This window comes from Herpailurus yagouaroundi, unplaced genomic scaffold, assembly GCF_014898765.1.
Source record: "Herpailurus yagouaroundi ecotype Mexico unplaced genomic scaffold, PumYag 67623, whole genome shotgun sequence".
Taxonomy (NCBI): domain Eukaryota; kingdom Metazoa; phylum Chordata; class Mammalia; order Carnivora; family Felidae; genus Herpailurus; species Herpailurus yagouaroundi.
In genome coordinates this window covers 6,948,501-6,965,425 of record NW_024420424.1, presented here as the reverse complement: position 1 = coordinate 6,965,425, position 16,925 = coordinate 6,948,501, and the positions used below count along the sequence as shown (strand labels likewise).

General features: G+C 35.7%; 1 protein-coding gene across 7 annotated transcripts in view; it reads right to left on the bottom strand.

The window, feature by feature from the left end:
• The window catches only part of ATRX (ATRX chromatin remodeler), a 300,724-nt gene that overhangs the window by 66,891 nt on the left and 216,908 nt on the right, over positions 1-16,925 (bottom strand). For all 7 annotated transcript variants that reach the window (XM_040467879.1, XM_040467878.1, XM_040467882.1 and 4 more), the window contains 3 exons: positions 7,292-7,422; positions 6,687-6,775; positions 6,386-6,558 (listed from right to left, as the gene is read on the bottom strand). In XM_040467879.1, the coding sequence (XP_040323813.1) occupies positions 6,386-6,558; positions 6,687-6,775; positions 7,292-7,422 (393 nt within the window). The remainder of the gene's footprint in view (positions 1-6,385; positions 6,559-6,686; positions 6,776-7,291; positions 7,423-16,925) is intronic.

The window sequence follows — 16,925 nt, the reverse complement described above, 5'->3', positions numbered from 1 at the left end:
TATGGAAACCAATTTGACAATAAATTTCATATATAAATAAAAAAAAAAAATTTGTCATTTGGGACTCACAACCTTCCCTATCTGCTTTTAAGTTCATGACATATAGTCAGCCACCTACTCTCTGCCCCAATTCCTTCCAACCATTTTTATATGATGACATATATGGAAAACAATACTATTTACATAGCAACCCAGAGAAAATGGAAGAAGTTGCTCATTTCTAGAGGTGACCCAGCTACCTCAGTACCCACTTGTACTTGTAAGTGACAAAGGGATCAGTACCTCAGCATACTTTTATTTAACCCATTTATAGCACAGGATGAGCATACCCATACCAATTAGTCTACTCTCCCTCTTCTCCTAACCATAAGTTACAAAAAAATTTCAACAAGAGTATTTTAAGAAAATCATTCCGACAATAAATTTTATATATAAATTAAAAAAAAAAAAGAAAATCATTCCTAGGACCACATAAATTTTAAGCTATTTATTTACAATTATGAGACAACTGAGGAGAAATTTAAATGAAAAAGAGCTTCTTAATAAATTCAATTACAACTATTCCTTTACTATTCTTAGAAAAGTATTCTTTAAATCTAACTTGAAGATGAACAGTGACAATAAACTGCCTTCATGGGACAACAGCAGAGAAGAATAAAGAGGAAAATTTTGTAATTTAATTTTACTATTCCTCTGATTTATAAGAGAAGCAAACAAGGGTCTGGGTAGGCTAAAATCTATTCCAAAGAGGTACTGAAGACAGAAATGCTTTATATTCTTTTAAGGTTTTATTTTAACTCCAGTTGGTTAACATACAGTGTAATATCCATTTCAGGTGTACAATATAGGGTTTCATCACTTTGATAAAATACCCACTGCTCATAATAAGTGCCCTCTTTAATCCCCATCATCTATTTAACCCATTCCCCCCACTCACCTCCCTACGGTAACCATCATTCTCAGAATGACTTATTTCGCTTAGCATAATACACTCTAGTTATATCCATGTCATTTCAAAAGGCTAGATTTCACACTTTTTTATGGATGAGTAATATTCCATTGTGTATACATATACACACACATAAACACACACCACCTCTTATTTATCCATTTATCTGTTAATGGACACTTGGGCTGCTTCCATAATTTGGCTATTTTACATAATGCTTCCATACACATAGGGTGTATGTACCCCCTGTGAACTACTTTTTTTGTATTTTTTGGTTAAATAGCCAGTAATGGAATTGTTAGATCATAGAGTAGTTCCATTTTTCACATTCTGAGGAACATCCATACTGTTTTCCAGAGTGGCTGCACCAGTTTGCCTTCTCACCAACAGCGTACAAGTATTCCATTTTCTCCACATCCTCAGCAGCACCTGTTGTTTCATGTGATGCTGATTTTAGCCATTCTGACAGTTATAAGGTGATATCTCATTGTAGTTATGATTTGCATTTCCCTGATGGTAAGCGATGATGAGCATCTTCTCAGGTGTCCACTGACCATCTGTATATGTTCTTTGGAAAAATGTCTGTTCATGTCGGCTGCCCATTTTTTAATTGGATTAGTCATTTTGGGGGTATTGAGTTTTAGAAGTTCTTTATACATTTTGGATACTAACCCTTGATCAGATATGTCATTTGCAAATATCTTCTCCCATTCCAAAGGCTGTCTTTTAGTTTTGTTGATGATATCCTTTGCTGTGCAGATTTTTATTTTGATGAAGTCTCAATAGTTTATTTTTACTTTTGTTTCCTTTGCCTCAGGAAACATACCTAGAAAGAACTTGCTACAGCCAATGCCAGAAGACTTACTGCCTGTGTTCTCTTCTAGAATTTTTATGATTTCAGGTCTCACAGTTATGTCTTTGATCCATTTTGAATTTATGTTCCTGTATGGAGTAATAAAGTGGTCCCGCTTCATTCTTTTGCATTTTGCTATCCAGTTTTCCCAACACTGTTTGTTGAAGAGACAATGTTCTTCCGTTAGATATTCTTTCCTGCTTTGTCAAGGATTAACTGACCATGTAGTTATGGATTCCTTCCTGGGTTTTCTATTCTGAACACATTTATCTATGTGTCTTTTTGCACCAACACCATAATATTTTGACTAATACAGCTTTGTAATATAACTTCAAATGAGGAATTGTGATGCCTCCAGCTTTCCTTTCTTTATTAAGGATTCTTTGGCTATTTGGGATCTTTAGTGGTTCCATACAAATTTTAAGATTATTTGTTCTAGCTCTGTGAAAAAATGCTTTTGGTATTTTGATAGGGATGACATGAAATGTGTAGATTGCTTTAGGTACCATAAACGTTTTGACAATATTTGTTCTTCCAATTCATGAGCGTGAAATGTCTTTCCATTTCCCTGTGTCCTCTTCAATGTCTTTCATCTGGATTTCATACTTTCCAGAGTATAAGTCTTTCACCTTCTTGGTTGACTTTGTTCCCAGGAATCTTCTTGCATTTGGTAAAATTGTAAATGAGTCTGAGTCCTTAATTTCTGTTTCTTCTTCTTCATTATTGGTGTATAGAAATGCAACAGACTTCTGTACATTGATTTTGTATCCTGCCACTTTACTGAATTTAAAAGTTACAGAAATTTTGTGGACTCTTTCAGGTTTTCTATATAGAGTATCATGGCATCTGGAAATAGTAAAATTTTGACTCCTTCCTTGCCGATTTGGATGCATTTTCTTTCTTTTTGTTGTCTATTTGCTGTGGGTAGGACTTCCAGTAATATGCTAAATAACAATGGTGAGAATGGACATTCCTGTCTTGATCCTGACCACAGAGGAAACACTCTCAGTTTTTCCCCACTAGTGATGATATTAGCTGTGGTTTTTTCATATATGGCCTTTATTCTGTAGAGGGATGTTCCCTTTGAATCTACTTTATTGAAGGTTTTCATCATGAATGGATGCTGTACTGTGTCAAATGCATTTTCTGCATCTACTGATGACCATATGGTTCTTTATCCTTTCTTTTATTAATGTGGATTGATTTGTGAATGCTGAACCACCCTTGCACCCCAGGAAGCCATCTGGCCCTGGACTTCTGTTTGCTGGAAAAATTTTGATTACTGATTCAATTTCCTTGGAGGTTATCAATCAGTTCCAGTTTCCTATTTCCTCCTGTTTCAGTTTTGGTAGTTTACATGTTTTTAGGAATTTATCCATTTCTTCCAGATTGCCCAATTTATTGGCATATAGTTTTTCGTAATATAATCTTATAATTGTATTTCTGTGGTGTTATGATCTCTCTTCTCTCATTTGTGATTCTATTTATTTGGGTCCTTTCTCTTTTCTTTTTGATAAGTCTGGCTAGGGGTTTACCAATTTTATTAATTTTTTTCAACAAGCCAGCCCCTTCTTTCATTGATCTATTTAGTGGGGTGTTTTTGTTTTGTCATCTGTATCATTTATTTCAGCTCTAATCTTTATTAATATACTTCTTCTGCTGGCTCAGCCTTCATTCGTTATTCTTTTTTTTTTTTTAGCTCCTTTAGGTTTAAGGTTAGGTTGTGTATTTGAGATATTTCTTGCTTCTTGAGGTAGGCCTACATTGCCATATACCTTCTTCTTCTGACTGCTTTTACTGCATCACAAAGGCTTTGGACCACTGTGTTCCCATTTCATTTGTTTCCATGTATTTTTTTATTTATTCTTTACTTTCCTGGTTGACCCATTCATTCTTTAGTTAGATGTTCTTTTGCCTTCATGTATTTGTGGTCTTTCCAAATTTCTTCTTGTGGATGTCTTCTAGTTTCATAGCATTGTAGTCATAAAATATGTATCATATAATCTCTATCTTTTTGCACCTGTTAAGGCATCATTTGTAACCTAGCATGTGATTTATTCTGGAGAATGTTCCAGGTGTACTTAAGAAGAATGTGTATACTGCTGCTTTAAGATTCAGTGTTCTCAATATATCTGATAAGTCCATCTGGTCCAGTGTGTCTTTCAAAGTCATTGTTTCCTTGTTAATTTTGTTTAGATGATCTGTCCATAAATGTAAGTGGGGTATTAAAGTCCGCTACTCTTACTATATTATTATCAATTAATTCTTTTGTATTTGTTACTGTTTTATATTATTATGTTAATTTTACAGAGACAGAGTGCGAGGGGGTGAGAGGGTCAGAGGGAAAGAGAGAGAATCTTAAGCAGGCTCCACGCTCAGCACAGAGTCCAATGTATGGCTTGATCCCACAACCCATCAGGACCTGAGCCAAAATCAAGAGTCAGATGCTCAACCAACTGAACCACCCAGGTGTCCCATTAACTGTTTATATATTTGAGTGTTCCAAGTTGGGGGCATAAATATTTATAATTGTTAAATCTTCTTATTGGACAGACCCCTTTATTATGATATAATGCCCTTTCATCTCTTGTTACAGTTTTTGGTTAAAACCTAGCTTGTCCGAAATAAGCATGGCTACTCTGGCTTTCTTTTGATGTCCACTTGCAAGATAAATGTTTCTCCATCCTCACTTTCAATCTGCAGGTGTCTTTAGGTCTAAAATAGTCTCTTGTAGGCAGCATGTAGATGGGTCTTGGTTTTTTATCCATTCTGACACCCTAAGTCTTTTGATTGGAACACTTAGTCCATTTACATTCAGAGTAATTACTGACAAATATGAATTTAGTACCATTTTATTACTTGTTTTGCCAATGTTTCTGAAGATTTTCTCTGTTCCTTTCTATTCTTTGTCAATTTTGGTCTTTCTTTCCCAAAGTGTCCCCTTCACATTTCTTGCAGGGCTAGTTTAATGGTCATGAACTCCTTTAGTTTTTGTTTGTCTGGGGAACTATTTCTCTCCTATTCTGAATGACAGCCTTACTGGATACAATATTCATGGCTGCAGATTTCTCCAACTCAACACTCTGAATATATCATGCCCCTCTCTTTTGGCCTGCCAGGTTTGTTTAGAAATCTCCGGCTAGCCTTATGGATTTTCCCTTGTAAGTTAAAGACTTCTTTTGTCTTGCTGTTTTTAAGATGTTTTTATCACTATATTTTGCAAATTTAGTTAGAATATATCTTGGTGTTGGCCTGCTTTTACTGGTTTTGAAGGGAGTTCTCTGTGCCTCCTGGATCTGGATTTCTGTTTACTTCCCAACATTAAGGAAGTCTTCAGCTATTATTTCCTCAAATACTTTTTCTTCCCCCTATTCCTTGAAGAGTGAAATGTTTATTAAGGAATCACCAAATTAGTTCAGCTGCAGCCCAAAACCCAGCCATGCTTGTTTGAACTCAAGGTCATTTACCTAGGTGGCACCTATCTCTCTTCCCTTTACAGTAAACTGCTTTGCTACATGATTCTCAAGTGACAACTATTTAGAGCTATTTACACTGTTCTGTCTTTAGATATTTGCTATTTCAAATATTCAGATTTTTAGTCCCAGCTTTGGAATTCCTAGACACCCAGTCAGGCAACACTAGGATATATGGGGCCTTAACACTAACCCTTCAAATCAAGATATAGGTCAAAGCAACTTTAGCCAGTAGAAAATTCAAAGATGTTCAGCTGTGGGACACCTGGGTGGCTCAGTTGGTTAAGTGTCCAACTGCGGCTCAGGTCATGATCTCACAGATCAGGAGTTTGAGCCCCCGTCAGGCTCTGTGCTGACAGCTCAGACCCTGGAGTCTGATTTGGATCCTGTCTCCCTCTCTCTCTGCCCCTCCCCCATTCATGCTGTCTTCCCCCCCAAAAAAATAAACATTAAATAAATAAACTTCAAAAGACATTCAGTTGTATGTACACTCATGCACAAGAGAAAAAGAGAAAGAGAAAGCAAAAGAGGTGATAAGCTGTACATGACACAGGGAAAATTTAAAGTATACAACTATAGATTATGAAGAATTACAAAGGAAAAAGCCTAAACTATTAACACTACTTTCACTGTACAGAGTTAATTACAACCATACTTGATTATAAGCAATGTTTCTAGTCATTTATATGTAGTTAAGTGAAAATACTATGGTGGTTCTGAAATTAGATGTGTCTAGGTCTGAGTCTCACTTGTACCAATCATTTATAAAAATAAAAATTATCAACAGCATTGCAAGTCTACTCAAGAATTAAGTTAGCTAATGCATGGAGTGAAAACAATACAGCAATCAGTTTATATACACATACATAAACACTAGTTTTTCTTTCTTCCTTTCCTCTTAAATACCAGAGAGAGCACAATGACTTGCTTATAATTAAACATTCACCAGATACTTGTTATTATGTGACCTGATTATTCTAGATGCTTACAAGTTGAGGAAAGATATTCCTTTGAGCAAAAGAGTAAGGATAATTAATAACTGAGAAAACCATGGCCATGATATTTTCTAAATCAATGTTCCATGATAAAGGCAACATTCATTAGACTCACTTTCTTCCAGCTTTAACGAAACTGAGGGATTGCTTCCCGTTTCATCCACATTTCCATCACCACCCCCTCGAGATCTTGAATTCCAGACTTTAATCACTTCAACATCATTGTCACTGCCACTTCCACTTGAGCTACTATCTTTTTTTCCTTTTTTACCCTTTGTTTTCTTCTTTCTAAAAAAGGAATAAATTTAAACTGTTAGGAAAGCATAGTAAAGACACAAATGCCAATTATGAGAGGACAATCAGCAATTAGGGATTTTAAATGTGTTAACACAGGACACAAAAAGTATTCAATTTACTTTGTATAATCATCGGAGCTTAAACTCATGGAAGTTTCATCAGAATCTGAAGCTATAAATTCATCCATACTGTCTTCATCAAAGTATCCCTAGAGGAAAAAAAATGATGAATATTTTAATAGTTTATTTCAACTTCTATTGAAAATTATAATGATATTTATTTTATCTAAGGATAAATTAATTTTCATGGGACAAGAAAGAGCTAAGGAACTATCATAGATTAGAAAAAATAAAGGAGACAGGATAGATATGCTTACTAAATGCAATGTGAGGTCTTGGATTGAATCATGGAAAAGAAAAAGGACATAAATACAAAACTGATGAAATCCAATTAAAGTCTGTTGTTTAGTTAATAGTATAGACTCAATGTTAATTTCTTAATTTTGGTCATTTTACCATGGTTATGCAAGATGTTAAGAATAACATTTAATACTCCTTCCATCATCATAATGCATTCTAACATACAGAAATTAACTAGAAATAAAGTTGAATTACTGTACCACAAAGCAAAAGAAAATTCAAATATACAGTAAGTTTATATAGTTCAACATTTTTCCTAAAGTTATTATGCTTCCAACAGATACCTTTAAGGTTACCTGATTTACCTTATTTTCTTTGCTAATGTAGTCCAGCTGCAAACACCAAGGATGAGTCCAGATTCTACTTAACATCTGAAAATCCTGGAAAAGTTTTGCACCTGCCTTTCCTCTTCCACCTTCACTGCTATTACCTACACCTGATCAATAAAAAAAAGCAGTTAATATTGAGACATAAGAATTCTCTATGTTGGGAGAGGTGGGCAGAGATGGGTTAAAGAGATGATGGGGATTAAGAAGGGTACTTGTCATGATGAGCACAGGGTGATGTATGGAAGTATTGAATCATTACATTGTATACCCGAAACAAAATTTACACTACATGTTAAAAAACTTGAATTTAAATAAAAACTTAAAAAATCTCTTGTTTTAGACAAAGCCTTTCTGTATCCAATCTTTTGACAATTCTTTCCAAATATTCTTAAACAAAGAAATGTACTCCTAAAAATTATGTTTTTCATATTAAAAACATTAAATTTCTTCTGCCCAGAGTAATTTCAACAAAATCACATTTTTCTATGAAAGTGAAATAAAAATGAAATGAATGCACACTTCACTAATATGACAAAATTAACAAGGGAGTAAGATGCAAAACAAAGCCGATTAAAAGACAAAAAGCATTTAAACAATAACATATTTTTCTGTCCAGTTTCAAAAGATGCAAATTCACCAGTAATTAGTAAATCTTGCCTCCAGTCATGGCAAGAGAAAATTTAATCGTATGAAACACTAAATCTGGTACTGATTATTCTGTCTTATAAGAGGTATTTCTACTAAGTATGATAGAAATCACTCTATGAAAATGAAGTTATCTAATTTCTTGATATACAACTTTCACAGCATTCCCTTATAATTTTTTCATTTCCATAATGTAAGTGATACTCTTTCACATTTGACTTTAGTGTGTCTCCTCTATTTATTACTTTTTAAGTACAGCTAAAAAGATATTATGTTGATCTTTTCAAAGAACCAAATTTCGGTTTCAATGATCTCTATTTTTTTTCCTCCTTTATATTTATTTATGCTCTAGTCTGTATTCTTTCCTTCTTTTTACTTGCTTTGGGTTTAGTTTGCTCTTAGTTTCTTAAGGTAAAAGGTTAGATTATAAATTTGAGATCTTTCTTCTTTTTAAATTATAGGCATTTACAGTTGTAATTATCCTTCTTTAAGTATGCTTTACTTGCATCCCATATTCAAGAACCTTGTGTTTTTGTTTTCATCTGTTTCTAAATATTTTTTAATTTCCCTTGTGATTTTTTCTTTGGTTTATTGGCTATTCGGGGCTGTGTTATTTAGGTACAATTGTGAATGTTCTAACTTTCCTTTTGTTAATGTTTTCTAATTTCATTGCCATGCGGTTAAAAAAAATATTGTGTGATTTCATCCTTTTATATTAATTGAAACTATTTAAAGTCTAAAATATGCTCTATCTTGGAGAATGTTCCATGTGTACTTGAGAGGACTGTGTACTCTGCTGCAGCTAGATGGAGTGTTCTACAGATATCTGTTAAAGTCTAGTTGGTTTATAGTGCTTTCCAAGTCTTGTATTTCCTTGTTGATCTTCTACCCAGCTGTTCTTTTTTTTTTTTTTTTTTTTATTTATATATGAAATTTATTGTCAAATTGGTTTCCATACAACACCCAGTGCTCATCCCAAAAGGTGCCCTCCTCAATACCCATCACCCACCCTCTCCTCCCTCCCACCCCCCCACAACCCTCAGTTTGCTCTCAGTTCTCAACAGTCTCTTATGCTTTGGCTCTCTCCCACTCTAATCTTTTTTTTTTTTTACCTTCCCCTCCCCCATGGGTTCCTGTTGAGTTTCTCAGGATCCACATAAGAGTGAAACCATATGGTATCTGTCTTTCTCTGTATGGCTTATTTCACTTAGCATCACACTCTCCAGTTCCATCCACGTTGCTACAAAAGGCCATATTTCATTTTTTCTCATTGCCACGTAGTATTCCATAGTGTATATAAACCACAATTTCTTTATCCATTCACCCAGCTGTTCTATCACTGAATGCCTTATGAGTCTTTAAATTAATGTAAAGGAAAGAGGGATTAAAAAAAAAGGTAATCGAAACTATATCATTTTATTCTCCAACAAAGACTTAAAAGCCTATTTTTGTTTTGTGGGGGAAAAATTACTCTTGCAAATAACATAAATATCGTCTATTATAGAGAAATTTTATACGACTTTTTTAGGCCTAAGACAGAAAAAGGGAGAAATTAATTTTTTTAACGTTTATTTCTTTTTAAGAGAGAAAGAGGGAGAGAGAGAGCGAGCAAGCAAGGGAGAGGCAGAGAGAGGGGGAGACACAGAATCTGAAACAAGCTCCAGGCTCTGAGCTGTCAGCACAGAGCCCAACGTGGGGCTCGAACTCTGAACTGAGAGATCATGACCTGAGCTGAAGTCGGACCCTTAACCAACTGAGCCACCCAGGTCCCCCAAAAGGGAGAAAATTTTTAAAGGGAAAAAACTTCTACCGAAAAAGGGAAAAAAAGTTTCTTCTATCTACACTACTGACTTATATTAGCATTGATATTCTTTGTGGGGAATGCGAACCACATAAAAAACATATGCTAATAAGGTAGCCAAATAAACATCCACAAAAAATGTTGTCTACTCAAAAAAAGTACTATCGTTATTGAATCATTCTATCTTTAAAACATTTCTTTTGACTTCCAAATGACTTTATTTGGAAAACTTGCCAAAAAAGGTTAGGTGAATACATAATGAATTAAGCAGGGCAATCTGTTATTCAACCTCATTTACATCCATGGTTTTTACATGAGATGTTATCATGGGGTCTGAGGTAAACTAATAATGGTCTCCCAAATATATCTACATTGCAAACCTAGGCACCCATGAGTTATTCCTTACGAAAAAGGAACTTTGCAGATTCAATCAAGATACGGGGCCTAAAGTAAAGAAGACCATCCTAGTTGATCCAGGAGCGTTCAATACAACCACAATAGTTCCTATAAGAGGCATCCAAAAGTGAGAGTCGGAGAAGGTGATGTGATAACATAAGCACAGATTGGAGTGATACATTTTCAATATGGAGAATACAGGCAGCCACCAGAAGCTAAAAAAGATAAGGAAACATTTTCCCTCCCTAGAACATCCAGAAGTCCAGAAGGAACCAGCCCTGCTGACTTTAGTCCAATGACACTAACCTTGGACCTCCAACCTCCTGAACCATGAGTTGCGTTCTAAGCCATCAACTTGATGGTAGTTTTCTGCAGCAGCAAGAGGAAACCAATACAGCATCCTAGTGAAATGTTTATCAAACCCGGTGCACATAAGAATTACTTGGGCAATTTGTTCTACAGATCCTTAAATTCTATTCCTATAAATTCTGATTTCCTAAATCTGTGATGAGGCACAGAAATCTAAACTTTCTAAGAAGTTTCTCAATGCTTGCACTGCAAATTAGGGTACAAGTCAAAAGAAGAATGGTTGGGGAAAACTCACTGCTTCAATTAGTATCCTAGGGCTGCCGTAGTAAATCACTACAAACCCAAAATTTTAACACGACAGAAATATATTCCCTCACAGCTTGGGAAATCATAAGTCCAAAATCTGTCCTGAGTCAAAATCAGAGTCCACAGAGCCACACACATTCACTCTGGGAGCTCCAGGTGAGGATTTGTTCCTTGCCTCCTCAAGGCAATTCCCTGACTTGTAACCACATCAATCTTTGCCTCTATGGTCACTATGTTGCCTCTTCTGTGTAGATCAAATCTCCCTGAGCATATCTCCCAAAAGACACCTGCAATTGGAATTAGGGCCCATTTGGATACTCCAGGACAATCTCCTCATCTCAAGATCCTTAGTTTAATCACCTCTGCAAAAATCCCTTTTCTTATAAGGTAACACAGGTTCCAGAAACTAGGTAAGATCTGACCCCTCCAGGTGGCCATCATTCAGCCTACCCCATTACCTTAAGTGTCCTTCAAGGTTATTCAAGGATGAAGACAGTAGAGCTGAAGTAAACTTTCCAAAAATACAAGACTAAAAGCTTTTGATTCTTTACAAATTACAATTCTCCTTTTGATTCTTTACACATTACAATTATACTATTAAAACCCAGTCTCAATGGAGTATTCTGATGATCAATTAGCTATAATAAACAGGGAACTGGAGATGATCATAATAAAATACCAGGGACTATATAAATAAATTTTATACAGTTTCCCCAAGTCCTGAAAATCATTTCAAATCATTTTCCACATAAATGATTAAAAAGGGTTGGGAGTAGTTTGGCCACTAAGAATTTAGAAACACCTTTTAGGATTTCTACATTGCTTTATCACAAAATCCTTACTAATAAAATAATTCCTTTGTACCATTCTCAGAAATCTGATTTTCTCACCTCCAATGTTCCTTCAGTCAACCGTTAAGAATCAAGGCCATTTATAACATAACAAAGCTTTATGAAAGCCTGAAACCCAAGCAATAACAAACTACCAAGAGGTGCCCAGAAGAATTCTACATATAATGAACAATAAGTGAAAAAAGAGTATCTCGTGGATATTAGTTATTCCACTGCCTCAATACTTCAACACAGGCCTTAAAACGCTGACTTTAAGGAAATGGCTGTTACACCTGTTCAAGTCTAAATTTAAATCTTATAGTTATACCACATTCTAATTAGCCACACAGTATAGAAATCACACAAAAAAACTACCACCCTTGAACTACCATGCAAAGTCCACTAAAACTGGTTAACATTCTTTGGGGTATGCATATTTTATTTCGTAGAAAGTAGAAGAAAGAAAGGAGCAACATTTTAAATACTATAGAGTTCCCAGCTCATATCATCAAATAGCCCATCATTAGCCCAAATTCCTACTAACTTTCAAGTTAAGGGTGCTTCACAAAAACAGACACTCGGATCAATGGAACAGAACAGAGAACCCAGAAATGGACCTACAAATGTACGGCCAACTAATCTTTGACAAAGCAGGATAGCCAATGGAATAATGACCGTCTCTTCAGCAAATGGTGCTAGGAAAACTGGACATCGACATGCAGAAGAATTAACCTGGACTACTTTCTTACACCATACACAAAAATAAACAAAATGGATGAAAGACCTAAGCCATAAAAGCCTAAGACAGGCAGCCATCAAAATCCTCGAGGAGAAAGCAGACAAAAAACTCTTTGATCTTGGCCGCAGCAACTTCTTACTCAACACGTCTCCGGAGGCAAGGGAAACAAAACCAAAATGAACTACTGGGACCTCATCAAAATAAAAAGCTTCTGCACAGCCAAGGAAACAATCAGCAAAACTAAAAGGCAACCAAGAGAATGGGAGAAGATATTTGCAAATGACATATCAGATAAAGGGCTAGTATCCAAAATCTATAAAGAACTTATCAAACTCAACACTCAAAAAACAAATAATCCAGTGAAGAAATGGGCAAAAGACATGAATAGACACTTCTCTCCAAGAAGACATCCAGATGGCCAACCGATACATGAAAAAAATGTTCAACATCACTCATCATCAGGGAAATACAAATCAAAACCACAATGAGATACTACCTTACACCTGTCAGAATGGCTAACATTAACAACTCAGGCAACAACAGATGATGGCAAGGATGTGGATAAAGAGGATCTCTTTTGCATTGTTGGTGGGAATGCAAGCTGGTGCAGCCACTCTGGAAAACAGTATGGAGGTTCCTCAAAAAATTAAAAATAGAACTACCCTACGACCCAGAAATTGCACTACTAGGCATTTATCCAAGGGATACAGGTGGGCTGTTTCAAAGGGACATATGCACCCCAATGTTTATAGCAGCACTATCAACAATAGCCAAAGTATGGAAAGAGCCCAAATGTCCATCGACAGATGAATGGATAAAGAAGTTGTAGTATATACGTACAATGGAGTATAACTTGGCAATCAAAAAGAATGAAATCTTGCCATTTGCAACTACGTGGATGGAACTAGAGGGTATTATGCTAAGCGAAATTAGTCAGAGAAAGACAAATATCATATGACTTCACTCATATGAGGACTTTAAGAGACAAAACAGATGAACGTAAGGGAAGGGAAACAAAAGTAATATAAAAACAGGGAGGGGGACAAAACATAAGAGACTCTTAAATATGTTGAACAAACAGAGGGTTACTGGAGGGGTTGTGGGAGGGGGGATGGGCTAAATGGGTAAGGGGCTTAAGGAATCTACTCCTGAAATCATTGTTGCACTATATGCTAACTAATTTGGATGCAAATTTTAAATAAATAAATAAATAAATAAATAAATAAATAAATAAAGTTAAGGGTGCTTCAAGCACAAATTATAATATCAAGGGATCTCAGACTAATAATATCCCCAGACCCCTAGCAGAAAAAAAAAAACTAAAAAAACAGCAAATCCTTTCTGGACTAACCAACCTTTATCCTGGGCCTCAAAGAATTCCCACATGTTAATAACCCCAAGGGATACTAGGAACTTATGGTCAAAAGTACTTAAACACACATGGAAACAAGGCAGCATGCTTGAACTGACAGAAATGAGAGAGATGAAAGAGATCTATAAGGATTTCAGAAACTGGAATAATCAGACACAGACTATAACTGTTTACTATGTTTGAAGAAATTTTTAAAGACAGGGGCGCCTGGGTGGTAACAGTCGGTTAAGCGTCCAACTCTTGGTTTTGGCTCAGGTCATGATCTCAGGATTTGTGAGTAGGAGCCCTATGTCGGGCTCTGCACTGCTGGTGCAGAGTCTACTTGGTATTCTTGCTCTCTCCCTCTCTTTCTGTCCCTCCTGTGCTGTCTCTCACTCTCTCCCTCTCAAAATAAATAAACTTAAAAAAAAAGAAATGTTAAAGACAATCTTGAAAGTACATGTAAGGCACAGGAAATCATAAAGAACGAACAATTAATTAGCTGGAAGATAACTGAATAAAACTTCTGTGGATAAAAAGTAAGCCACTGAGTTTTTAAGTTTTATTCAGATATAGTTCACATACAATTTACCACTACAATTCATTAGTGTATTCACAGAGTTGTGCAACCATCACCAAAATCCAGTTTTTAAAACATTTTCATCACCCTCAGAAGAAACCCTGCACCCCTAAGCCATTATCCCCCAATTTCCTTATTTCTCCCACATCCCTAGGAAACCACTAATCTACTTTGTCTCTACAGATTTGCCTACTCTGGACGTTTCATGTGAATGGAATCATACAACATGTGGTCATTTGTGACTGGCTTCTTTTACTTAAGCATATGTTTTCAAGGTTGATCTGTGTTGTAGCATGAATCTGCATTTTCTTCCTTTTCATGCTGAGTAATGTTCTATGATATGCATGTACCAAATCTGTTTATCCCTTCACCAGTTGATGGACATGTTCTAGCTCTTAACTATTATGAATAATGATGCTGTGAATATTGGTGTATAAATCTTTTGTGTGCACAAGTGTTTTCCTTTCTATTGAGTATACACCTAGACATGTAATTCCTGGGTTATATGGTGACTGTATACTGAACCTTTGAAGGACTGCCAAATTGTGTTCCACCTAAGTTGCACCATTTGACATTCCAGACCAGCAACACACAGAGTTCCAATTCCTCCACATCCTTACCACTTGCTGTTTTTTAATTTCTTGGATTATAACCATCCTAGTAATAAAATTTATCTCACTGTGATTTTGATTTATATTTCCCTGATAGCTTATTATGCTGAACATCATTTAGAGCAGTGGATCTCAAGCTGAGGGTACATGAAATCATCTGTAGGGCTTATAAAAATGTAAGTGCCTGAGCCCTACTCCAGATGCACTTAATCAGTCTCTAAAGTATGACACGTGGACCCATGCAATTTTAGACACAAAGCATATTACTGTTTTCCATTTATAAGAGTACAATTCAGTGGCATTAAGTATAATCACAATGTTGTGCAACCATCACCACTCTCCATTTCTAAAACCTTTTCATCATCCTAGAAAGAAATTCTGTACCCATTAAAAATAACTCTGTATTTCCTTCTCCCCCAAATGCTGGTAACTACTACTCTCTGCCTCTATGAATCTGACTACTCTAGGTACATCTAAGTGGAATCAACAGTATTTGTCCTTTTGTGCCTAGTTTATTCTTTGGGGCTCATTAATATTGTAATGTGTCAACATTTCCTTTTTTAAAAATTTATTTATTTTGAAAGAGAGAGAGCGAGCATGCATGGGAGGGGCAGAGTGTGTGTGTGTGTGTGTGTGTGTGTGTGTGTGTGTGTGTGTGAGAGAGAGAGAGAGAGAGAGAGAGAGAGAGAGAGAGAGAGAATACCGAGAGAGAGAGAGAGAGAGAGAGAGAGAGAGAGAGAGAGAGAGAATACCAAGCAGGCTCTACACTGTCAGCACAGAGTCCCATGCAGGGCTCAAAACTCACAAACCATGAGATCATGACCTGAGCTAAAACCAAGAGTCAGACGTTTAACCAAATGAGCCACCAGGCGCCCCAGCATTTCTTTTCTTTTTAAGACTGAATATCCCATTGTGTGTGTGTGTGTGTGTGTGCGTGTACATAAAGGAAAATTAAGAGGGCTTTAATTTCTTTGAAATTCATTAAAAGTCAGTCTTATGACTTTAATTCTGTAAATATTAAATCTATTATAAGTTTTCACTACTAAAATTAACACCAAACTATTGCTGGTATAAAAAGCAAAATTTAAATGAACTTCTTAAAACCAAGTACAATCTAAAAAGAGTCAAATATAGAAACAAAAGAAATTTTGGAATGTGTAACAGGAAAATACCAAACATTGTAAATACAAGTGAGAGAGATGGGTGATAGGTTTCTAGTAAGAATCAAGATACCTTTAATAGAACCCATGTGGCCTTTTATGGACATTTTTCTCAAAGGGACTATTAAGTCAGGTTATTCTACTTTAAGGAAAAGAAAACATCACATTTAGTAGGGTGGAACCCCAGACCTTTTCACAATTAAAATATTCATGGCACCAGATGAGAATTTAACAATCATACTTTTCAGAGTTTGAAGCTTTTAATAATTGGTACTTTAGATATTTACTATCAATTAAAGCCACAAAGAATAAAGCCCCCTTAATTCTTAAATATTGCATTACCCTCAAAAGAGTACATTTTAAGGTCTATATATGAGCCATTAACATTTTGCTATTGGTTATTAAAGACAACTGATTCTCTGATACTTGGAAACACAGTAGCTGGCATTTTCTCTAAGATAAAACAAAATTTTAAATGGAAAAAAAAGTAAATTAAATGACCAAATTTACTACCTGTTATTACTCAAATATAAATGAAAGGTAAGTCTGGATATCCCTCTCTAAGTACATAGTAGCTCTCTCATTGGAATAACATTTGGTTAATTATGTCTTCAATTTTTGTCATTCAAAACACAATGGTACAATAAAACTAACAGTTTCTGACTGATATACAAATGAAAATGTGTGCCTTCCAGAAGTGATTTTCAGGACACCTGGGTGGCTCAGTCGGTTAAGTGTCCGATTTCAGCTCAGGTCATCATCTTGTTGTCTGTGAGTTCGAGCCCTGTGTTGGGCTCTGTGCTGTGTCTCCTTCTCTCTCTGCCCCCCCACCCCCCACTCATGCTCTGTCTCTCTCAAAAATGAATAAATGTTAAATTCAGC